The sequence below is a fragment of the Euleptes europaea genome, chromosome 9 (genome assembly GCF_029931775.1).
Source record: "Euleptes europaea isolate rEulEur1 chromosome 9, rEulEur1.hap1, whole genome shotgun sequence".
NCBI lineage: Eukaryota > Metazoa > Chordata > Lepidosauria > Squamata > Sphaerodactylidae > Euleptes > Euleptes europaea.
In genome coordinates, this window is record NC_079320.1 from 91755286 (window position 1) to 91781136 (window position 25851).

At 47.7% G+C, this 25851-nt stretch overlaps 1 protein-coding gene across 1 annotated transcript in view; it reads left to right on the top strand.

Moving 5' to 3' along the window:
- The first annotated feature begins 2386 nt into the window (after window positions 1–2386).
- The window catches only part of TSPAN9 (tetraspanin 9), a 73747-nt gene continuing 50282 nt past the window's right edge, over window positions 2387–25851 (top strand). The window contains exon 1 of the mRNA XM_056855600.1: window positions 2387–2771. Coding sequence (XP_056711578.1) covers window positions 2412–2771 — 360 coding nt within the window. The 5' untranslated portion in view covers window positions 2387–2411. The remainder of the gene's footprint in view (window positions 2772–25851) is intronic.

A 25851-nucleotide genomic window follows, 5' to 3' on the forward strand; every position in this document is an offset into this window, starting at 1 on the left:
TCTGTGTTTTCACTGAAGATACGCAGAGGGGAGTGGTGCATCACTCCCACCAGCCCCACTCTCACATGTCCAGCTGAACATCTGCAGTGAGCCTGTGGTGCCGGCAAGAGTACACCAAGAGGCTGCTTCACTGGACCGGGAACGCTCCAGATAGCAGGGTTCTGATCACATGAAGGGGCTTAGGCATGTCCAGATGTGTGTGCAGAAGGGCTCACTGCAAACATTCACCTGAATGTGTGGTCATCTGGAGTGGGGCCGAGAGGCGCTGTCTCACTGTCTTCGCCGCATGTAAACACACAGGTAAATAGCTGAAGAGGTTCCCGGTCTTCACTTGATGTGGTGGTCCTCAAATAATGAACATGAATGTGTAAACCAGGCTGGTATATTCATGATTGCAAACATACGTTTGTCTACTACTTTCCATTTTCGAGTGTTCATTCTAAACATCTTGGGTGTATATCTTTAAAAAATGTGGTGCCTTCCATGGAGATAGATCACGATGGGTAGCTGAGTTAGTCTGTCACTAGCAGTAGAAAAGCGCAGGAGTCCAGTAGCACCTTAAAGACTAACAAAATTTCTGGCAGGGCATGAGCTTTCGTGAGCCACAGCTCACTTCTTCAGATACAGCTAGAATATGATTCCATCTGTCCTTAAGTAGAGATGAGTGAATTAAACACACAATGGCAATGTAAATATCAAAAGCAAGCAAATGACATTAGCAGGCATGATTGGATTAGGTGTGCTATGCAGAGGGGTAGTAGGTGTGGACAAATCAGCCTTGGTAATGAGACAGGAATCCCAGATCTCTATTAAGTCCCAGAGAATGCATAGTCTTGAGCTTCATTATTACTAGTTGTAATTCAGCAGTCTCTCTTTCTAATCTCCCTTTGAAACAGAACTGCTACTCTTAAATCAGTAACTGAATGTCCTGGAAGGTTAAAATGTTCCCCCACTGGTTTCTGATGTCAGACTTATGTCCATTCTGTGTCTCAGGGACTGGCCTGTTTGTCCAATGTAGAGGGTGGGAAGGGCATGGCTGGCTTGTGAAGGCATAAATCACGTTAGAAGATGAACAGGAGTGTGAACCTGAGATAGTATGGCTGAATTTCTGCTTTTAAAAAGTGTCAGCAGTCCTGCTTGTGTCCTGCTGCATTCTCTGATACACCCATCCAAGTGTGTAAATACTGATTGCTTGGTTTCTGTATGGGTTGTCGATCAGCATTTAAAATATGCGTGTTCGTGTGCATCCTTTATGCTTCATTGTGCTGTGCTGGATGGTGTCATTTCAGCAAGCACGGCAATCTGAAAACTGTTCCGCCTGCAAGCTCCACAGCTCCGGGTGAGCCTGCCTGCGGTCCCAGGTTCCTTGGTGTTTGTGTTAAGTGGCAAGAAATTTGAAAGGATGGGGTTACTGCCCGTTTGGTTTGGGTGTGGGTCAGAAGAATGCTTTGGTATCCGTTGCTGATTTTTACACTCATTCTTTTTTTACAGCAGAAGAATACAGGGTCACCCACCTTGTAGTTCAAATGCTTGAACAGCTAACAGCACTTGACATTTAAAAGAGATTTTCTTGTTATGTACTTGTATAGTCAAAAGAGTAACACTAATCCTATTAAAGATCTTATGTCATAGAGGAGGGGGGAAATCCTCTGTATGTGCCTGGGTGTGTGTGAGAAAGAGGGGGGGGGAAGGTTTCTCCTGATTGGCAGGATGCAATGCAGGAGGGGAGGGGCTTGTGAAAGGGGGGAGGATTTATGACCTGATATACCGTAGTTAGATCGAGGATTTCTGTGGGAAATGCCAGCGGTGGCTGCTGCTGATGATTTCACACTGGCGGCTGGCAGCAGCAGTGCGGTGCTGAGAGAGGGAGGGTGACCTAATAGCTGAATGAGATACAGCCGGGCAGGGGGTGGGGTGGGGGGGCGGCAGCGGCAGTCAGTGTTCAGAGGCGAGGAGAGAGAAGGGAAAGTGCGTGCCTTAAAGGCGTCCTCAGAAAAAATCAGGACCCCCGTGGAAATGGAGGCAAGGGCCAGCTGCTGCCTGTAGATCAGGGCTTGCAGACAGGGCAGGCAAAGGAACCTAATGGCTCTTCTGAATGAAACACTGAGTTATGCGTAACTGATTTGGCCAGGCGACTGGTGGGATGGTGCTGCGTGGAACTTGGGCATGTAGATCCCAGGCGCTGATGCCTCCTGGACAGGCTGCTGTGGCGTGAGGGTGGTGAAAGAGAGGCAATGCAGAGAGGAATATTGCAGTCGATGCCTGGTTTGGGTTGCCTGATCAAATAATTAGGTGAAGCCCAGAGAAGCCTGCCTGCCAGCCTCTCATGAGTGGCGGAGTTGACCCACAGTGTTGTGTTGAATGCAGAGAGATGCTAAACCTTCCACCTGACCACTGTGCAAATAGAGACCATGGAGAAATCAAGTAGCGAGGATTCCTCCATTCACCAGAGTCCATCTTTGGATAGCAAGGACTCCGACTTCGCAAAGCCTTCTACCTCGAGCAGGCAGTTCGGCCGAGGCTTCACTGCCGGAGCTTTCTACGGTACTGCTGGATCGCGCAAGCAGAGCCCCAATGCAGCCGGAGCTGGGACTGCCGCCGGGACTGGCGTAAAAAGTGGCAAGTGCCGTGCACCCAAAGGCAGCAAATACGTGGTCTTTTACCTGGATCTATCCTTTGTTTTCCTTCTAGAATTTCAGAAGTGCAGCATGGCAAGAGGCTGCTTGTGTTGTTTGAAATACATGATGTTCCTTTTCAATTTAATATTTTGGGTGAGTACTGCATTTTCTATTGTCTTCCTCCTTCCCTGCGGCATTCGTGAGCAGAGGGTCTCTTTTCAGCATGACGTTTAAGACACATGCAGGCCCACCACTGCTCCCGCTTGCTGTTTCTACCTGCATGGGATAAATGACGGGGCTAGATGGATGCTGGCGCGTGGGCCCCCGTCTCCCCCGCCTTTTGGCTCTCTCTGGCTGTACTTTGGCAAAAGACGAGGGGGGGGGGCGGCGCTGGGCCGGCTGCATTGAAGGAAACTCCCCTTTGGAGTGGCCAGAGTGCCCCTCATTAGTTCTGTGTTCTGCATTCCCTCTCCATCCCTCAGGAGCCGCATTCTCTGTTTTCGTCTCTCAGCTGTCCCTCTTAATCTGGCTGACTTGCCTAGAAAAGAAAAGAAAAAAGTGACAAGTGACTTTTCAGGTTTCAATTTTTCACCTGTATCAGTTGTTCTTAAACTAACCAGTCCCTTCCTATTGTCAGCCCAGATGACGGATGGTTTACCTCCATGGCTCGTGTTACCGTGTCGGGTTGGCAGGCAAGGGGGCTTGCTTTTCTGGGTGCGGGAGGGTCGCCATTGATTCAGCCAGTCAGGATGCTCCGGGGAGCAGAATTGGAAGCTCGGGAGACCACAATGACAAAATTAGGTAACATGCGCATGAAAAACCAGGCTGCCAATGTCAGTCAGCGAATGGTTGTAATTAAAAAAACACAAGGAAATTAATTTAAAATTTGCATGCTTGATGTATGGGTGCAACTGGCTGTTTTGTTGATTCAGAGCAAAAGCCAGCAGGTTTGAATGAACGGTGGAGGCTGTTCCTTCAAGGTCACCAGCAAGACATTAAAAATCCAAGTGGCCAATGATTATTTTCTTGTTTGTCGCGTGACCGTACAGTAGAGTTGCATCACTTACGCTTAAGTCAGCATTCAGAAGATACTTTATTCCTTGGTAGCTGCCTTTTTCTGTCTTTGAGGGGGGGGGACTTGATATGAGGGCAGAAGGATCTCTTCATTTTCAAAGCTAAGAGTGGCCGTGGGACGGAGGAGACAAACCCAAGCAGGTCTGTCGCATTTAAGGGGGTTCGGAGTCCCTGCACACTATTTCTGTGATTTAAATCTTGCCCCCTGGAGCTCTGTTTGCCCCCACAGGAAAAAACATGGAGGTGCCTTGTGGGGCACAAGCGTCCTCCTGCACTCGAGAGGCGAAATACTTCATGGACGGGAAGGAGGTGCAGAGATTTGCCTGACAGAGAATTCTCCAGATGGAGTTTTTTTTGTTTTTTTGTTTTACTCAGAACTGAACTCTGTCCGTGCGCATCAAGGGTGGTGTTTTCACAATCAGCAGAAATTTCTGCCACTTGCTCCTGGAGTAATTTCATAGTATAATCATTTTGGAGCCCTGATTTTACATGCTGACTGCATGAGTTTACCGTTACCCCTGTTAGCAGTTTCTGGCTGTTGTGTTTCACACTGCACGGGGCACACAGAGATCCAAGAAGGTCTCTGAACTGGAAGAGATTTTAAAATGGTTGGATCTAGTAATTTTCAATACTTTCTGAAGGACAGATGTTCCCCCTTCATGCTGTTTGGGGACAGCCAGGATTACTTACTTTATAGCCATCACGGGGCAGGCATGGGGGTGGGGTGAGAGGTGACATTTAAAATTTAAAATGCAGTTAGGGTGGGTGGGGCCCCACCCATGTGCAGAGCTTGAGCCACTTGCTCGGTTTGAATAAAAGGGGGGGGGCTTCTTCTTCCTTGGAACTTCTGCTTGTTTAGAATTTTCCTCTCCACCCAGCCCCAGTGTGGCTTCAGGGCCTGTGCCAGAGCTCCAAGGGCCGTGGGGGGGGGGCGTGCATCTCAGCTTAAGCATGACTGGTATAGACCAGCTATTTGAATTGGGGTTTATGCTGTATGCTCCAGATAGGTTAGTTTGGCTCATGGCAGCAATAATTTAAGAATCTCACAATCAGAATGCAGAATCTCATTGAAGAATCTCACAAACAGAATGCAGGCGCAAAGACCCCCAGGGAATGCTGCGGAGGAATAACCTCCCCCACCGCCATGCGTCTCTGGGGTCCCAGCAGCCCCTCTGACCCTAGACCACGCATGAACAGCAGTTTGCAAGAATTTTAACAGCTGGCTATATATTATGTAGACTGTCACAATGTTAAATATTTTATATTCTAATTTTTTTAAGTACACTCTGGATAAAGAGAAGAGGTAAGATGAAGGCACATGGCAATCATTCATTCTTTCATTCCAATATGGAAATATTGCATTAAAGGCAGTCAAATGTTTACTTCTGTGCCAGGAGAGCAATGCTGGCAGAGCACAGTTATGCATTTTGAGCTGGTGTCCATTATGGCATAGTCGCTCCTCTGACCATGTCCATTTGGTTCCCCCTCTCCATATTGGCATTGCTGTTGTAGCCATTCCTTCCAACGGACAGGCTATGTTAATAGTTTCAGGGTGGATCAGCTGGCTTAAACATTTACAAAGCGCTAAGGCTATGTTCACTATTGCACCCTCAACCTCCCAAGGGAGACAGTGGGGGGGGGGGACTGAGCAAACAAGTGAACGCGTAGGAGCGCAAGGCTTTACTCCTCATGCGGCTGGCACGAAACTGCCCCCTAGACAGCATCTGTACTGCTTACCAAATGACTCTCGGCTGGGCTCCGGGGCTCCTTCTCAGGTGTCCGGCCAGCAGGCTCAAATGGCAGGTGTCAGGATTTGTAGATCGTTGTCCTAGAATGTGCTTGCTCAGACTTCCTGAAGTCCTTGCTGTGAGATGAAGGTGTCCACTAACTTCACAAATGCATCCCAACTCGGGGGAAGGGGTGTTAGTTCTGTAGCTTCAAGCGAGCTGAACTCGCATCTCCCTGCCTTTCCTACAGCAGGGCATCTCTGGACAGAAGATCCGTTTTGCAGATCTCATTTACTTGTTTATTCTGTACCTCTGTGGAGCTGCGTTGCAGCCTGGGTGGCAAGAGTTGGCAGCTGACCAGGACGGCTTCTTAAAAATGCTCTCTGGGCTTTGGACTGAGGTTCTCCATCTTTCATAGCTGTTTTATGGCTTTGCCTCTAGCCTAAGAATTGCTTTATGGACATCATTGCAGGCTGCTGAATGTTGTCTTATGCTGTTTTTCTGCCCCTGGCTTTTTTTAATGGTGTGTTTTATCCTCGATAATTCTTGTATTGTTGTTTTTAGAATTTTATTGTATTTTTGTTTTCTTTGTGAGGTGCCTCAAATAGATTTCTGTATAGGCTACATATACATGTCCTAAACCAGTAAAAAAATAACCTTTCAGTGTACCACCATGGAGTCTACCTCAAAGAATCCCAGTCTAGAAATGTATGTGCCGTTTCCGTAAGCTCCACAGTTCCAGTGTGCTTTCGGGAATGTCGCAGATTTTTCTGAAAAGCAATTTGTTTTCCCAGGTTTTTGGTTGTACCCTTTTGGGTAGAGATCTTAGTTATAAAGGCTACAAGAGTTCACTGTGCTATTACGTTGCTGTTAACAAACCTAAAACTGTATTTTGTTCCATGCCAACTTGGACAAAAGATCTTATTTCAGAAATCTGCAGATACATCTTGGGTTTTGACAGAGTTACTTTCACCAAAACCCTGATCAGCACACGTTGCAAGCTCTCCCGTTGGGGAATCCCTGGAGATTTGGGCGTGGACCCTGGGAAGGCGCAGGGTTTGGGGAGGGGGGCAGCTCAGCAGGGATGTGATGCTGTGGAATCTGCCCTCTGAAGCTGCCGTTTCCTCCAGGGGATCCGAGCTCTGTAGTCTGGAGATCAGTTGTAATTCTGGGTGATCTCCGGGTTCCGCCTGGAGGCTGGCAAACCTAACTTCCACTCCTGCCTTGCAGTTTGGAGACAGCATATGGAATTCCGAGTCCACACCCCAAATGCACACTCTTCACTTGGAAGGTCTTGTGTAAAAAATGGGCTCCTCTTATCCTCCCTCTGATACAGTTGGTAGATAACTCACTTTGTCTTTTAATAATTCAGACACATACAAACAATATCAAAACGGGGAATCCGATTGTCTGGAAGTTCTCTTTCTGACCGAGAGAGCACATAGGGCAAGAGAGTTGCTCATTCCCTGAGGTTCCCGGCTTTGTGTGGGTTTGGATTCACTAATTGTCTTGTAGTTTTGCTCAGATATTTGTGTAATGATCTTCTGCTTCTGCTTGTATGCACGCTTTGTTTGGTGGCAGGGGACTTTTATTATTTATTTATTTGCTTGTCCTGCCTTTCCTCCAAGGAACTCAGGATAATATATGTTGTTCTCCCCTCTTCCGATTTATTCTCACAACAACCCTGTAAGGCAGGTCAGTGACTGGTCCAGGCTCACCCAGCAATGTTCCTGGCAGAATGAGAATTTGGATCTGGGTCTCCCTAATTCTAGACTGACTCTTTACCCCAGGGTTCCCCAGGGTAGCACCCGTGGTTGCCACGGTGCTCACCATTGCTTCTCCTGGCACCTGCCAAGCTTGTCAAAAAGCGGGCAGGGCCATTGACGGCAGGGCTTGCGGCTGGCAGACCTCATTCAAAGGAAGGGACCAGTCAGCACCTGGGCCTATGTTCCCCTCCCCCCTTCCATCCTTTTCGTTCTCTCTTTCCTTTCTCCCTTTCTTCCCTCCCGGACTTCCCCCCTTCCATTTCTTTTTATTCCTGCATCTCTTTCTCCCTCCTCTTTCCTCTCCTCAGGCTTTCCTTTATTGCAACTTTCTGCAAAGCGGTGAAGGAGATATAATATTTGGGCTCCACCTCCTGCAGAAGCCATTTTTGAGGGGTGTGGCCACACTCACCATCCTTTCTCCAAATTCCAAGATGACCACAGGCTCAAAAATGTTGGAAACCCCTGCTGTAACCACTTAATCAGCACCTGTTGGATGAACAATGCCTACTGCTGTGCCCCCTCCCCCCTTTACTGTAGCGTATTATAGAATCATATAGAGTTGGAAGGGACCACCAGGGTCATCTAGTCCAACCCCCTGCACAATGCAGGAAATTCACAACTACTTCTCCACCACGCCCCCGGTGACCCCTACTACATGCCCAGAAGATGGCCAAGATGCCCTCCCTCTTATCATCTGCCTAAGGTCATAGAATCAGCATTTCTGAAAGATGGCCATCTAGCCTCTGCTTAAAACCTCCAGGGAAGGAGCGCTCACCACCTCCCGAGGAAGCCTGTTCCATTGAGGAACCACTCTAACTGTTAGAAAATTCTTCCTAATGTCTAGATGGAAACTCTTGATTTAATTTCAACCCGTTGGTTCTGGTCCGACCCTCTGGGGCAACAGAAAACAACTCGGCACCCTCCTCTATGTGACAGCCCTTCAAGTACTTGGCGATGGTTATCCTATCCCCTCTCGGTCTTCTCCTCTTCAGGCTAAACATACCCAGCTCCTTCAACCTTTCCTCGTAGGACTTGGTCTCCAGACCCCTCACCATCTTTGTTGCCCTCCTCTGGACACGTTCCAGCTTGTCTAACCCCAGAGTATTACTTGTTGCCAAAATTAATTATATTTGGGGGGAAAACTTGTGTAGTATAAGAATTTTTTTTCCAGTGCTCCCCAAAAATTTCTGACATTTTCCATTGGAGAAATTGAGAAAGTCTTCAAACTGTTTCAGGCTGTGGATTTGGAATGAGTGAAATGCTTTGTAAGTCAAAAATTTTCTTAGTCAAAAAGAAAATATTTCATAGGAGGTTTGGTACAGGATTCCCCCAAATTCCCCACTTTTCCATTGGAAAAACTGAAAAAGCTGACAGACTAAAATATTTTGAATATGAAAAACGCTGCCTTAAGAAACATTTTACTCATTCTAGAAGAGAAAATGTTTCATAAGAGTGTTTTTTCAGTGTTCCCAAAAAATTTCTTTTAAGATTTTTCCCACTGAAAAAATTGGAAAAATCTTGACAGAAAATTTTTCCCATTCCCCAACCCCCACCCCCCCGAGCTCTCACTACGTCCCAGAACTGAACAAGAACTTAGGATTTCTTCATCACTATTGGAGTTAATTACCCTAGCAAAATCTTGGATTCCTCACCCTTTACAAGAAAAAGTAGTAAATGTACTTTTCTTTGTTAGATGTGAATTCTACACAATTACGTGTCACTCTGAGCTTCCTGTATTTCATGGCTCCTTTACCCTGTTGTTCTTTTTTTCCATTCAGATCTCCTACATAACAAGTCTGCATAGTGAGGAGGTAAAGATGTGGGCTCTAGTTCACAAAAGATTTTGCTGGAATGAAATTGCATTTGCCTTTAAGGAACTGCTAAACCCCTGTTTATTTTCGCTGCAGCGGACCCACACGACTACCCATATGGAACCATGCGGTAGATCAGGATTTGAGCCAAACTCCATGATGTTTTTTAAAGGAGTCTGATAAAGATTTCCCGTAATCAACTCCTTCCCCCAAGCATCACAGTGCCCAATTCAGATCAGGATCAGGGCATAGGGAAGGAGGGACCGTTCTCTTCCCCCCCCCCGCCTCCTCAGCCATTTTCCCAAGCCAAAACATGCAGCCCCACAACCAGGCAAGTAACAGCCCCTGAGACGACTCGTTCAAAGCCAGATTTGGCTCGCTGTGGGCCACGGGCCCCCTGGCCAAGGCAAAACAAACCAACAAACAAATCCTGAAGCTTAATCCAGACCATATGGAGATGAACTGGTTGGCAAGGCTGCTGGATATTTTGCTGCTTGTCCTCAAAGGGGGTAGTTTATAATTGATTCAGCTTAGGTGTTTTGTTGGACCTCGCAGTTCTGTTTGAAAAACAGTGAGTCTGATGGGTAAGGCTGATTTTTCCAGCTTTCCATCCTGGGGGAGGGGGTGCAGGGCTCTCGGCCTCTGTGTCCTGTTGTTGGCCCTCCAGAGGAACTGGTTGACCACTGTGTGAGGCAGGATGCTGGACTGGGTCGACCACGGCTCTCATCCAGCAGGGCTCTTCTGATGTAATAATGGGTATAAATCATTTGTACCCAATAACAAGAATAAATTATGGGCAGAAAGGTACCGGCTGGACATTAGGAAATTTTTTTTACAGTAAGAGTTCTCCGACAGTGGAATCTGCTGCCTAGGTAGGTGGTGAGCTCCCCCTCACCGGCAGTCCTTAAGCAGAGGCTGGACAAGCACTTGTCAAGGGTGCTCTAGGCTGATCCTGCATTGAGCAGGGGGTTGGACTAGATGGCCTCTATGGCCCCTTCCGACTCTATGATTCTATCTCACGCTGACTTAGCTGAGCTAGTGTCACTAGGCTGGTTAAATATGCCACTGCCCATCTCAAGCCTTCTAAGTTGTGGCGCCTGCATTGTAGAACGGCCTTCCTGAATGTGCCAGGATGGTAGCATTGTAAGGCCAAACAGTTCAAGAGGGCATTTGTTGTGCAGTTTCTGCCTGTGGCTGGCGTTGCATCTGTTTTTGAAGTGATGTGCATCTGCGATGTACTTTGTCAGTCATCATTAGGCACCCTTGAGTTCTTGCTGGGAGAAAGATGGTCTAAAATGACCACAATGAAACAAAAGGATGAAGGGATGGACTCTCTTGGATCCCGGTCACTCTCTTAACTTAGCTACCTGTATCTGCTGCCCGGGTGTAGTGTAGCGGTTAAAGTGTCGGACTGGGATCTGGGGAAACCAGGTTTGAATCCTCATTCTGCTATGGAAACTTGGTGGGTGACCTTGGGTTAGTCACACACTCTCAGCCTAACTTACCTCACAGGACTGATGTGAAGATAAAACTGAGGAACGGTGTATAGCCGCTTTGGGTCCCCACTGGTGAGAAAGGCGGAATTTAGATTAAAAAACCAAAACAAAATAGATAAATTAGCTGCTGTTCATTGCCTCAGCAAACCATTTGGCTTCATGCTCCTCACAACCCCATTTCTGGTTAGATGTTGTGTAAGTCTTGCTTAAAATTACCACCCTGCAAATCAAAGGAACAAGATAACATAACAACTGCAGCGTTCCCCAAACCCTGCCGTCTTTGGAGTCCTTTTGTTACCTAGATTGGGTGTGACAGCGGCATGTTACAGTGGGCATTACATTTTGTGGAAGTGTTTTTGTAAACTAGGGCCCAGTGAAGCCCCTCGCCGCCAGTTAGACCAACCCCCGTAACGCTGCGTTGCCGAGGCATTGCTTTCTTGAAGGGATTAGACACATCTGAGCTGAGGGGATAAGGAAGCGGGGAGGGGCGTATTGACTTGTGTACCTGTGGTGGTGATATACGTGGCATTGAGATGAAGCAGGTGAAAAGTTTTGAGCAGACAAAAAACCCAGCCCTCTTCCACTGCGTTCAGCTTGGTTTTAAGGCACTTTTTAGTCACGAAGCCAAAACTGCAATATCTCCAGGATTAAATTCTGCTTATGTATCTACCAACATTAACCTGACAATAGGAAACGGCTACCCTGTTAACACAGGGCCCTCCCCCTTCTGCCAGGCACATCCTGTTGTGTGCCCTACAACTAACCTCCAGTTGTGCGGCGATTCCATCTGTGCCCCCACCCCCCACCCCGCTTCATTTGTGAAGCGGAGACATAATACGAGAGAGGTTTCCATGTGGTTCGACTCCAGTGTGGATCCTTTGGTGTGAGGGGGACACACCACACCCCGGTTACCTTGACTGAGCCCTGGCCATGGGGAAAGTATGGACCAGGGGTCATCCAGTGGCTGTGGGTATGCAAGAATTTTTTCTGCAAAGAGGTGTGGGAAAAATACAATGTTGTTACCTGTTAACTGAGAGCTGGTGTAGCATAGGAACGGGCAAACCAGGAAATCTCCTCTTTGTCTCACCTTTGCCAACTCACCAGGTGGGCTTAGGGTCATGCTGCACGTCTGGTTTGCTCACAAATCCGGGGTCACTTTTCCCGCAGCCACACAGCTGCAGGGCCACGATTCAGTCCAGGGCTGCAGCAGGCGGGTGGGGAGGGCTCTCACCACCTCCCGAGGAAGCCTGTTCCACTGAGGAACCGCTCTAACTGTTAGGAAATTCTTCCTAATGTCTAGACGGAAACTCTTTTGAGTTCATTTCAACCCGTTGGTTCTGGTCCGACCTTCTGGGGCAACAGAAAACAACTCGGCACCACCCTCCATATGACAGCCCTTCAAGTACTCGAAGATAGTTCTCATGTCCCCTCCTCAGTCTTCTCTTCAGGCTGAACATAGCCATCTCCTTCAACTGGTTTGGGACTACGGGGCTGAGGGGTGCAGCCAGGCTGGGGTCTGGAGTCTCTGGCCCTTCTCTACCTGCTTGCAAGAGTCAGAGTTGGTTTCCTTCCTTCTCCCCCCTTGGCTGTTGGGGTGCGAGAGAAGGCCTGATCTCCAGGTGCAGTCCTGGCCTCATCCCAGCTACGGTCCTGGGAAGCGGCTAACAATCCCAGGCCCCTGGCAGGGCTGAAGGAGTCGGGGAACTGCTGACTCTGGAGCGGCCTGCCCGACAAGGAAGGGGACCAGACCCCCTGAGGTGACATCTCATATTTTTCTCATGTCTTTACTTGTTTTTATATTATTGATGTACAAAAAATATAAACACAACTATAACATCCATCAATTATCTCTGTTCTTCAGCATTTGGCAGCCACCTCTCAAACCGCTGTCCATATTTCTGTTGCTGAGAGCACATCAGGTTAACCATTTTGACAATGTCTCAAATCTTTAATAACCAGAGCAAAACTGCCTGTTGAGCAGGATTTTATCTCTCTTCTTTTCTGGGACTGTGATTCGAAGGGCATGACAAGCGCAGAAGGAGAAGGGCTATTTAACCTAAGAGCCCTGCTGGATCCAATCAGGGCTGTAACTATCTCCTTTTGCATGGGGGTGCAGAGCAGTGAAACCCCCACACCCCTTCACTGAACAATAGCCAGACTCACTGTTCAGTAAACAGAAATTGTTCTTGATGAAGCTGCTTCTTAATTTGAAAATTACAAATACTCTTATCTGTATATAATCTAGAACCACAAAGCAACAACTTTCATTAATGATCTTTAATAAAAAGCCGACAGGGAGAGACAGGCAAAAAGATCATTGAACTTTAGAGAAATGCATAGGGAGGGAAGCACAATTTTTGTTGTGCTCCTCCCTTGATTATCTGCCATCGTTCCAATTAAAGGAGCCACAGCTATGGTAAAATTTGGCTTCTGACAGAAGCATTTTCCCCACTTTTTGTTCACTGCGTGTGAGCAAGTGAGAAAAAAATTAGAATTCCCAAGCAAAATTAAGATTTTTATGTACCTTTCCTCCAAGGAGCTCAAGAAAGGTATACATGATTATCCTTTTACCATTTGATTCCAGCAACAACCCCATCAGAAAGGTTAAGTCGAGAGGTAGTGACTGGTTCAAAATAACCCAGTACGCGTCACGCTGAGTAGTTAAACTCGGGTTTCCCCCTCCTCCATTTGGCACCACATCCTATGGGCAATGGGCGAGGGGTGCATAGCCTACAATATGGAAACCTAGAGCTGAAAGGGACCTCAAGGGTCATCTAGTCCAACCCCCTGCACAACACATGAAATTCACAACTGCTTTCCCCCCACCCCCACTCTCTACCCAGAGGAACACAAAAAACTCCAGGATCCCTGGCCAATCTGGCCTGGAGAAAAACGCCTTCCTGACCCCAAAATGGCGATTGACATTACCCTGAGCATGTAAGAAAGGGCCATGAGAGCTGAGTAAGGACTCCTCCCTTCCTGCCCTCCCTCTCATGATCTGCCTAAGTTCACACAGAATAAGCTTTGCTTTGCAGTGGCCGTCTAGCCAATGGGCCCATCAGCCTTATTATAAGCCTTCCAGCACCATCAATCTCCTCCTCCTAGGACTCGCTGAAAGTGAAACGGAAATTGGGTTCACCTTCCTAACGCTGCCCTCCCCACTCCAGCTCATTTCCCCTAGCTTGGACTTTGGACCACTTTCAAAAGAACTGGAGTGTAAAATTCATCACTGAAAAAAATCAGTTTTTTTTAAACTCCCCAAATTCAAAGATTCTGAACTAGTGCCAGCTCCAGAAGAAGATTTGGGAAGTTTTTTAAAAAACGAAAATCGTTTTTTTCCGAATGATGAATGTTGCCCCCCTCCCCGGTCCTCTTCCTGGAGGCGCCCTTGCACCCCCTCCACCCCCTTATTTATGGCCACTGGTTAGTCCAGCGTCTTGTTTTGCACAACACCCAAATCAGTTGCTGTGGAGGGCCAGCAAGCAGGGCAGAGAGTCCTTCCTCTGATGTTGCCCAGCCACTGGCACCACACAGCCGGGCCCAGTCAGCAGTACTGTGTAGCTCAACCTGGACAGCACTCTGTAACTAGGCCAGTACTGGGCAGCAGGGCCTGGCCTGGCCGCTGCCCCTGGTTTCTGTCATTTGCCAGCTTTATAATATTTGTTAAAAATTTGCTTGGGCAATGCTGAAGCCCAACTAGAATTGGCAGTTGGCCAATTTTCTACTGGCATAACTGATTTTTCTGCCCTCTGGTCAACGGCCATTTGATTTTTAATGGTTTGGTGTCTTTTAACACAACGGAATTTGCTTTACTTTTAAAACCTTTTCAAGACTAGGCCTGCAGCTGATTTTAACATCCATTTTATATTCATTTTTTTAGTAGATAGATTGTTTATTTACGGCCCTTAGCCAGATGAAACAAGAAACATTTTTTTTAGTATCAAAAGCAGCTTGCCTGAACACCATCACACTGTCTCTGGTTGGCTTTTCTGATCCCCTTTACCCCTAGACTTCTGACCACTTATTTTCATCCTTTGATTCACAACTCCTGACCCTAAGTGGATACGCTCTGAGGTGGTCTCTACTCCTTGACAGATTTGTGCCTTCCATGGAGTTGGTTGGCTTGGCTAGGAGAAAAAGTTGTCAACAGCCAGACCGGTCCATTCAAAATCCGAAAACAAGCACAAAATCTTTATAAAGATGGAGGGATGGCTAATTTTTCATGCTGTGATGTTAGGACCTGATCTAACAAGCATCCTCTCTGAGATGCACACAGCTTAGCTTTGTCTGATAGTGTTTACTCTTTGTTCATTCACTGAAAATACAGAGATCAGCTGAAGTCCATCCAAAATCGGATCAAGTGCCAATTAAGATACACAGTTCCTTTGCATGCTGAGAGAAAAGGAAGCACCTGGTAGTGTTTTTATTAACAGTATTTGGGATAAATTTGAGGAGAGACACTTTCCTCTGCTTTGTGGTCAGTCTCCTTTCCCTGTGCTGGTGATGAGCACGGGCCACGAAAAGGGATGGGAATGTTGCAGCGGGGTGCGGGGGGGAGGGAGCTTGAATGGCTACCTCAGGCTACCCGGTGAATTCATGGCAGGAGTGAGATTCAAGCTGGTGGACTCCCTGACGTGCATTCCCTCTGTCAGCATCAAATGTGATGTTGAGGCGTTCTTGCTTGCTTGCTTGTGAATTCAGATCAGCGATGGCGTTTAGGGAGCAGAAGCGGATCCTGCTCCCACTTTATTCTCCTCTTCTCGCCCACCCACTCACCCACAGGCCCCGCCCCACTCTGGAGCAGAGGGGCCGAGTTGCCGTGGGTGCCCTCTTGGTCTGTGCATGTGTGAGACCCTCGGCAGAATTTAAAAACACAACAAATGTCATCTAAGGAAATGAAACCTCGGCTCTTCAGGGGCTGCCTCTTTCCAAGTTGTTCATCTGTTCTGACACGTGCCCTACTTTCAGCTCCTTTGTAGGCTTTAGCAGAATCGCTTGTCCCTGACATGGTGAATTAAGCCTGAGCCGGCATTGCTGCTGGGGAAGGGAGCCCGCTGCGCCTTCTCTGCTTTGGGGCGGTCAAAGCACCAGCCAGCTCTTTGGTCCGTCAGATGCCCCATGGGGCCTTTGTCCCCCCCCCGGGGGGGCTGAGATGCCCAGCTGTACTTGAGCCACACGAGGCAAGAGGGCAGAAGCCGCCAGGGGACCCTCGGGTGGGGCAGGTGCCCGGCCCCTCTTGCCCCTCGGTCATTGTGCTGTTGGCTGACCCGATCCTGCCTGACAACTTGTCGGGCGGATGGACGCAGACTCCGGAGAAACAGCTCTTTGCTGCCTCATGGATTCACGTCCCAACTCAGCATTCATGTGGGGTGAATAATAAATGAGCGAGTTAATGAATCTGCCTCTCCCCCCCTCCCCCAGCCCCTTCGAAACTGCGCACCCTGATTGGAGGAGAGCAGCTCTACAGAATGCAGGCAGGGAATTTGCTCAGCCATCAATCCAAGTTAGACTTGACTTCAGGGTATTTCTCATTTGTTCTGCAAATAGAAATCTCAGGGGAATTTGTGGGTGTTATTTTCTTTTGGCTGTTCCTGAGAACATGTTTCTGTACTGGACCTTTAGTCTTCAGATGTGTGTGTGTGTTTCACTGCCACTACGAGAGTCACGGGTTCAATGCAATAGAAATCTTCCACATTAGCAAAGGCTTTCTGACCCGCGATTTGGCACTCTTCTCCCCCCTTTCTTCTCTCTGCTTATTTCTCCTGTTCCCCCCCCTCTCCCCTCCCCCCCATCTCACATTAGTCAGAATGAGGCCAAGGACAGATCATCCAGGATGGGCAGATTCACCCACTTAATGTCCGGTGACCATTTTGCCAAACAGGTTACCCAGCTTCCACTCAGCCCTCACCTGTCTGCCCCCCTCGGCCAGAGGGCCATAGTCTTCTTCCTCTGGGCTGAGGGCTGCCTGGCCGCTTCAGGGCCGCCTTCCGATCACCTTGGCGGTGACCTTTGCAAGCTGGGGGGGGAGTGAGTGAGGGGGGGCTCTGCGGGAGCAGTGTCCAGGCAAGAGAGGCTGGGCCTGGTGGTTGCCTCCCTCCCATCTGGCATCCGACCACTGCAGTGTCCATCTGAAATGCAGCCCAGCAGATGCCATCTGCCTTCGTAGAGAACTCAGCGGAATACCTGGCCGTGGTCTTAGTTATCAAAAGAGGAATGAACGTGATAGTCATTATTACATTCTTATCCTGCTTTTCCCCAAAGGGTGCAGGGTGGTGCACACAGCTGTTCCTTCCTCCCGTTTTATCTTCACAACAACTCACAACAAGGTAGCTTAAAAAGAGAGAGAATGACTGGACTGAGCGCTGCCCCCCCCATGAGGTTCGTGGCAAATTGAAGCCTGATGCCCCTACAGTCCAATTCCAGCTACCCCACATTATTATGAACAACAATCTGTATAATATTCAGTTTTAATAACAAACATAATATTCAGTTTTAATATCAAAACTTGTCCCATTTACAAAACATTTACAGAAGACCATTTTAAAGTTCTTGAGAAAGTCTATTAAGATGGTATATAACCAATCGTAACATTACAGTAATTCTCAACAATGCAGGCTAAAACTGCACACCCGGATATTTCACCAGCCTCTTTGTCAAGTGATACCATAATGTTGGGCAGTCAGACTTTTAATGAGAGCCAGCGTGGTGAAGTGGTTAAGAGCATGGAGTAGTGGTTAAGAGCGGTGGTTTGGAGCGGTGGACTCTAATCTGGAGAACTGGGTTTGATTCCCCACTCCTCCACATGAGCGGCGGAGGCTAATCTGGTGAACTGGATTTGTTTTCCCACTTCTATACACGAAGCCAGCTGGGTGACCTTGGGCTAGTCACTCTCTCTCTGCACCACCTACTTCACAGGGTGGCTGTTGTGGGAAGAGAAAGGGAAGGTGATTTTAAGCTGGTTTGATTCTTCCTTAAGTGGTAGAGAAAGTGGGCATATATAAACCTTCTTCTAATATGTACATCTAAATTAATACCCCCATTTGTTCTATATTCAGAAAGGTCCACATATTTTGGAATATTTTAAATATTTTTTGTAAAGGACTCTCGGAACTCATGAGAGTAAGTAGCATGTCGTCAGCACAAAGTATAATTTTCATTACAATATTCTATTTTTATTACATTAATTTTATCATACATAGTAATTAAAATTGCTATAGACTTTATGAAAATTGCAAAGAGCAAAGCATAAAGGAGCCGATCCTGCCTTATATTCACCAGTGCAGGTGCAGTTTCTTCACAGTGTTGTCCATAAGACCATTGGTGATGGCTGCACACATGGTCTTTACAGGTAGTGATGCTTAGTGACCACTTTTACTTGACACATAAGTCCACATTTTCAAATCACGTTGAAATTTGATGGGGAAATTGCTTGTTATTTGGGGAGGGGTGTGTAGCTTAATTTTTTTAAAATATAAAGCTGCTGCTGCTGCCACACTGGCCTAGATGGTCCAGACTAGCCTGATCTCATCAGATCTCAGAAGCTAAGCAGGGTCGGCCCTGGTTAGTAATTGGATGGGAGACCACCAAGGAATGCCAGGGTTGTTGTGCAGAGGAAGGCAATGACAAACCACCTCTGATAGTCTCTTGCCTTGAAAACTCTGTGGGGTTGCAATAAGTCAGCTGTGACTTGAAGGCACTTTACAGACACACACAGCTGCTGCCTGACCATTCCTTTGTGTGGCATAGTGGTTAGGAGCGGTGAACTCTAAACTGGTGAAGTGGGTTGGTTTCGCCACTCCTACACTTGAAGCCAGCTGGGTGACCTTGGGCTAGTCACAGTTCTCTTAGAGCAGTGATGGCGAACCTTTTAGAGACCGAGTGCCCAAACTGCAACCCAAAACCCACTTATTTATCGCAAAGTGTCAACATGGCAATTTAACCTGAATACTGGGGTTTTAGTTTAGAAAAAACAACTCATACGTTAACATCTTTTGCCTTAAAAGAAAAACAAAATAACAGAGCTTTCAATGATACAAACAACTTTTTATTGAAAGGCATGCTTTTGAACAATTACTGTGATTTTTGCTGTTGTGTGCATGCTGATAATTTGTCTACCCTTGGCTCATACTTTGTAAGTTTGAGAGCAACACATGCAGCACTCAAGTCATCTGTTAGTCTGTTTCTGGTGTCAGGTTTGATATAATTCAAAGCTGAAAACAGCTGCTCACAAGCATAAGATGATCCAAACAAAGTAAGGAAAGCAATCCCAAGTGCTTTCATTGACTTAAAATTATTTGGCAGAGAATTCCACACTTTTAAGGATTTCATTTTCAGAACTAACTGTGCTATCCTTTGTCATCCATAAAATTAAATCATGACAATGACTGACAAACACTGTACATTTTCCCCATCTGCATTCTCAAAACTCTGCAGGGGGCTTATTGTTGAGTTGTGCATCTGAGTGGCAAATCCAAGGCAAAACCTCAATGGCCAATAACCCCCCATGCAGAGTTTTGAGAATCTAGATGGGGAAAATGTGCATCTGAGTGGCAAATCCAAGGCAAAACCTCCCATTCACAAATGGCCAATAACCCCCCAAAACCCGGCAGCGCTGTGAGGGAAGGGAAAGGGGGGGAGGAGGAGGGCACTTTACCTCACACACTGTCCTGCGACCGGCCCTTCCCGGGGCGGCGCAGGCTTTTCCCCGGTCCCACCTCTCACCTGGAAACCGGGAGAACCAGGAGGCGGCTGCAATGACCTGCAAAGAGGGAACGGGGGTGGGGCGTGGCGGCCAGGAGGGCGGCGGCGAAGGAAAAGGGCGCCGTAAGCCCACGGGAGCCGGGTTGGCGCACCTCCTCCTCAGGGGACCCTCCTCTTCCCTCTGCATGCTGGCGACCGGACCTGGGATCGGGCAGAGGTCCCGAGGAGACGCACCGCGCAGGGCCCAACAGCCCCCAAGAACGCAGCGGACCGCTGTAGGGGCGGGTGCCAGGAACCAGGCGCCGAGGGGGAGGCGAGGGGAGGTGGAGACACGCGCCACCAGCTTCTGAGCGGCCAGCTGGGCGTCGGACGAGCGCTGGCGGGGCAGAAGGCGAAGGGTCGGACTTCCCGGCCGTTTGTGGGGAGGTCCCTCGTTGTGCTCCTCTCTCGTGCCGGCCGCAGCTCAGCTGAGAGAGGGAGAGAGCTGCGTGCCGGCAGAGATGGCTATGCGTGCCGGAGTCGGCATGCATGCCATAGGTTCGCCAACACGGTCTTAGAGCTCTCTCAGCCCCACCTATTTCACAGGGTGTCTGTTGTGGGGAGGGGAAGGGAAAGGTGATTGTAAGCCAGTTTGATTCTCCTTAAAAGGTAGAGGAAATCAGCATATAAAAACCAACTCTTCTTCTTCTACTGCTGCTTCTTCTGTGTTGATGACTCAGAATGCTTGGCTGATGTTTCCTAGAGGAGTAGGTTAACTGTTGATCCCTGAGAACTTGGAGAAGGTGATCTCCCCCTACTGAATGGAGGGGACAGATGTGTGTGTGGAGAAACAGTTGAATGGACCCAAGACTGGGAAAGAGACATACAGCAACAGCTGTGAACATAAACATAAAAAAAAACATGGGGAGAACCCTGTTGGATCAGACCAGTTGAGGGTCCCTCTTGTCCTGCATCCTGTTTCACACAGTGGCCAAACAGATGCCACGGAGGGCCAGCAAACAAGGCATAGATATTATTGGCCACCACCTGATGCTTCCTCCCAGCACTGGTATTCAGAGGTTTGCCGCCTCTGTATATGGCGGTTCCCTTTAGTCACCATGGCTAGGGGCAATTGATAGACCTCCCTCCTCCATGAATCTAAATCCCTCTTAAAGCCATCTATGCTTGTGGTTGTCACTAAATCCACTGGCAGTGAATTCCACTTTTTAATTACTGAGTCAAGAAGTGTTTCCTTTTGTCTGTCCTGAAAGTATTACCCATCAATTTCATTGGGTGTCCCAAATTCTAGTATTGTGAAAGAAGGCAAAAAGTTTTATTTTACATTTCTCCACCCCATGTATAATTTTATATACCTCTATCATGTTCCCCCTTAGTCACCTTTTTTCCCCTAATGGCTAATTCCCAGACTCTTTAGCCTTTCCTCATACAAAAGATGCTCCGACCTCATACAAAAGGTGCTCCGAGGGTTTTTATACCTTGCTTTTCTCTCCCTTTAAAAAGGCTCAAAGCGGCTTACAATCGCCTTCCCCTCCCCACAGCAGACACCCAGTGAGGTAAGTGAGGCTGAGATAGTTCAGAGAGAACTGTGACTAGCCCAAGGTCACCCAGCAGGCTGCATTTGGAGGAGTGGTGAATCCAACCCAGCTCTCCAGATTAGAATCCACCAGCATGGTGTAGTGGTTAAGAGCGGTGGTTTGGAGCGGTGGACTCTAATGTGGAGAACTGGGTTGGATTCCCCACTCTTCCACAGGAGCAGTGGACACTAATCTGGTGAACCAGGTTGGTTCCCCCACTCCTACACATGAAACCAGCTGGGTGACCTTGGGCTAGTCACAGCTCTCTTAGAGCTCTCTCAGCCCCACCCACCTGAAAGGATGTCTGTTGGAAGGGGAAGGGAAGGTGATTGTTAGCTAGTTTGATTCTTCCTTAAGTGGTAGAGAAAGTTGGCATATAAAAACCAACTCCTCCTCCTCCTCTTCTCCTCCTCCTCTACGCCACCCAGATCAACAATTTCACCCCTGAGTTCCTTCCTCAAATGTATGCCATCTGAACTCAGAGGCTTCAGTTTGCTAGCCACCTTGAGCCATATGGAATGGTAGGGCATAAATGTTTTAATAGACAGACAGATAGTTAGCAGTCCTAGAACTTAATCTCTTGTTACCTCAGTTTGATTCTGTTTGTATATTTCTAATAAAACCAACATTGCACAAACACCATAAGAGTCCAGCGCTCTCTCTTCTTCCAAAGGGATCCACCTCCTGGTAAGTAGCCTTGCATATTTGGCTTCAGAAAGCCACGTTTTAGAGCTTCAAAGACAAAGCATATGTCATCTTTTTTGGAGCAAGGTACTAGTTGAGGTGACACAGAGGTTTGAATATTAAGAGTAATTGGATAAGAACAATAATAGGCAAAAGGAAAAAAAATCATAATTTGTCATTGATAAAATAATAAAACCTTACTCAGGTAGAAAGAATATGGACTTCCCAAATATGAAAGAAATCTAGAAGAACTGAAAATTAACACATTCGTATGTCTCTAAATTCACCTGAAGAAGGAATCCCCACAGTGATACTGTTCTAACAAAATTGAACAAAATTCCAGGGTCCAGACATTTGCTATATTGTGAGCATTAATTATACCTTTTCCACTCACAGCTTAGTTGATGAATTTGTAGTATTACTGAAGTCACACCTCTCCATTCATTGTTTAGAGAATTAAATCACACAAGGTTTTCCCATTGATTGCAGTCGTGGTCCTTAAGTGGCTGGTGTTTACTCCTTCCGTAGACTTGCCTGCCCAGCTCAGCCAAGGGAGCAGCCCTCCGTCCCTCCCTCCCTCGGCCACAGAAATCACCTGCAGTTTGTACTGCACCTGAGAGAGCCCGTGGAACCTTTTCTCTCTTGTTGGAACAAGGATGGTGTAAACTATGGGGTGAGGGACTGTTTGGCTACTGGGGGTGCTTAGGTTGACAGTTACTGCTCTGGGGGCAACTGGATGAAGTTTAGGCAGAACATCTGCTGTAGCAATAAAAGTACTGCTGAAACCCTGGCTCAGTCATGGCTTTGTTTCCCTGCTACCCAACACAATACCAGGAATGACCCTAAGTTGAGGGGTGTGTGTGTGAGAGAGACAGACAGACAAAGACAGACAGAAAGAGACCTTCTTGCTCATTGTTGGCCTGTTGGTACAGGAAGAAAGTCTAAGCCAAGAGTCATGGATAAGACACATTTTGAAAACAGCGTCATATGTGTGTATGGCAGCCTTTTGTGTTACATCTTTTCATCTGGGTGCCCTCAAAATATATCCTGTTTAGCTGACATCACTGTCTCTTAGCCGATAATGTGTGGGAAGGCAAATTATTCAGATGGTTCTATTGTTCAAGGAAGCACATTATCTGCTCGAGTGACTGCCTTTGTGAGTTCAGTTGTATTTCAGGTGGAGTACAAAAGGTATAATTATAGTTATGTTCAAATGCTGAATTCTGAAATCAAGTGTGTCAGTTTCTACTGGTGGGTGCATCCCAAAATGTTTCTTAATTTAATCTGACCTTGTATTCCGCTCCTCTGGGAGCCAGTCTCTGGAGGGAGGGTTTCAGCAGACATCATGTGCCATTCTACCATTGGGTTGGATCCAACCAGCTTTTTTTTTTGTTCATGAAAAGGGGAGGAGGAGGGTCCCCCTTAATCTCCAAAAAAAAGCTATGGTGGGGCTCACAGGATCTGCATAGACAAAAGACTTGGGGCTTGATGAAGATGCCTACTCAGTATGAGGCCACAGTGAAAGGCAAATTGCATGCTGTGCATTATTAGGATAGGGACTGAAAACTAGACAGCTTATATTATAATGCCCTTAGATAGATCTATGGTGTGGCTGTACTTGTAATCCTGTGTACAGTTCTCCTGTCCTCTTGAGAGGGAAGCAGGAGGTAGAGACACAAGTATCGCATCAAATGGAGGATCACCCAGCGCAGGAGGACGGCGCATGGAAGAATGTAAACCACAGGAGCAGGAAAATCAGGAGATATTCTGAGCCTCTGTTGCTAACCAGTCGGTTCCAGGATCTCCCCATAGATATTGATCCTGGACCACTGGAACAAGGGGTACCCCCCCCCCCAGCCTTCCCGTAGCTTGAAGGAAATTTCTCAGGCCTCTATGGATAAGAGGAATCGAGCCTCCGCTCCCCAATTTAGGAAGAGGCGTGTGCTGGTAATTGGGGATTCCCTACTGAGAGGAGTAGAGGCAGGAAAGAGCTACGCCTCCCTGAAGCATGCCCATCTCCCCCCAGGTGGAGCATGGGAATCAGAGTGTGTGTCCCCTTCCCCCATGTGAGCCAAGAAAGAAAGGGGGACACTTTTGCTGGGTGCCCCCCACCAATGGGGGGGGGCTTCTGCGCCTCCAAATTAGAAGCAGCCAGTGTGTGGCAGTTGGACGTTGGCTAAGAATGTCCCTGAGCACCAACCAGCCTTCGAGTAGCTGAGGCTGGTCGCTGAATCCCTTGGAACGTGCAGAATTTTTACAATATTGCCAGGGCCGAGAAAGGAATGAAACAGGAGGGAGGGGGGGGGAGTGCACGGAAGGATCATATTGTTTAGCCAGTATGTGGTACAAGCTAAAATCTAACTTTAGCCCATGCTTGTCGCCTCGAACATACATGTTTTGTAAGGAGCAATTATAAGGTATGTCACACTTGGGTAATGTTCCAAGATGGGTTGCTTCTGGATTACATATGATGAAAATCTGCTTAAAGAGCTAATTCTGACAGTGAATGGCTCTAACCCTCCTTTTTTCCAAACCCTCCAAATCAGACATAGGGTTGGATCTAAAAAGGAAGTAGAGGGGTCCCCTTTACTAAAAGGGCTCTTCTGAGATGATGGGGACTGCATGGACAAAAGCCACATGAAGTACGGTCTACAGTAAGAAAGGGAACTGAGTGAGATTGAGTAAAATAGCTTGCTGGATACAACCCATAATATCCATTAAAATCTGTAATAATATAAAGATGTCATAAGAAATTTAAGGAAATATTTTATAATAGCAATTTGCATGGAAACAGCACTTTTTATGCTCTGTGCTTCGATAAGGAAAGATCATCCTTACATTTTATTATAAAATGAAAATTTCATTGGAGAAACTATTGGATTTGGTGGTTTAAGATTCTTGTCGATATGATATTATCAGAGTTGAGGGAGAATTTTGTTGAAATTGTGTACCATTGGTAACTAGCAACACCAAATAAATTAATGAAATCAACTCACATTTATCATCCATTTCTCATACCCGTTGGACATATGACTCTTTAAGAGACGATTTATTGCATATATTCTGGTTTTGCCCACAAGAGTCAAAATCTGGGATGTCAGATTTAGGAAATGGTATGTGAAATGGGTATTATGTTTCCTGTAACCAGGTTAATACCCTTCTGTGTTTTTTAAAAGATACCTTTAAAGCCAAGTCCTCTCTGAAAGTCCTCAGGAGGCACACAAGGGTCCACACCGGCCTCCGTGTACTGTTGCAGCAGCATGGCCCTGGGACGTCAGCTCGGCCTCCCACTGTTGTCTGAGGGGGCCTTCCCTAGTCGTTCCAGGGGCAGAGCTGCCTTTAGGCCGCTTCCTAACCCCCTTCAGACTGGGAATGTCCCCTTTGCCCTTACCTCGATTTATGCCCCCTTTTTAGATGGCATAGCCTGGTGGAACGCTGTTGAGTGGTTCCACAGGGCTCAAAGGTAAGGGCAGAGCTCTGGCTTCAGTGTGTGGCGGGGGGCTGTCCTCCTTTTAGGGATGAGCAATTGGTATTTTATTTCATTTATCATATCTGATCCAAACAACATTTGAATCCCTCCACATTTGGAGAAACATCTTCCCTGTATGTCTCTGACCCCACTGTGTGAATTTTTAAATCTGCATTCTGGAACCAGGTTCAGAATTAGATATAGAAATATCCTAATAGTAAGAGCAGTTCAACAACAGAACCAGTTGGCCAGGGAGTGGGCAGGGGCTGCCCCTCGCCAGGGGTCCTGCAGTCTTTCTTTGATGAATCCTTCCATGCTTTTGTCTTCTCATGTTCTAACAACCTGACTGGCCAGATTCCCATTCCAAATATATTTTGAAAATGGATACCGTATTTTTCGCTCCATAGGACGCACCACTCCATAAGACGCACCTAGTTTTTAGAGGAGGAAAACAAGAAAAAATCTTGTTTTCCTCCTCTAAAAACTTGTCTTATGGAGCGATTGCCGGCTGGGCGCGTGCACGTGGGGATGGCGCAAGCCGGCGTTCCCCTTTCCTACGGCCAACTGGGAGGTGGGCGGGGCCCCACAGAGCCGGCTGGGCACGTGCGCGTCGGGACGGCGCAAGCTGGCACACGCACCCAGCCGGCTCTGTACTGCCCCGCCCGCCTCCCAGCTGGCTGTCGGGGCGGGGAACGCCAGCTTGAGCCATCCACGCATGCGCCCAGCCAGCTCTGTGCCGCCCGCCCGCCTCCCAGCTGGCTGTCGGGAAGGGAGCGGTGGGTCTTTAAAGTGCTCTGCGCTGCCTGCCCAGGCGGGTCCCGCCCAACAGCTGAGCATCGGACTGCCTGCCCAGGCAGCGCGGAGCATTCCCCCCCCCAGCTCAGCTGTTGGGCGGGAGCATCGGGACGGGAAGGGGGGGAAAGTGCTCCGCG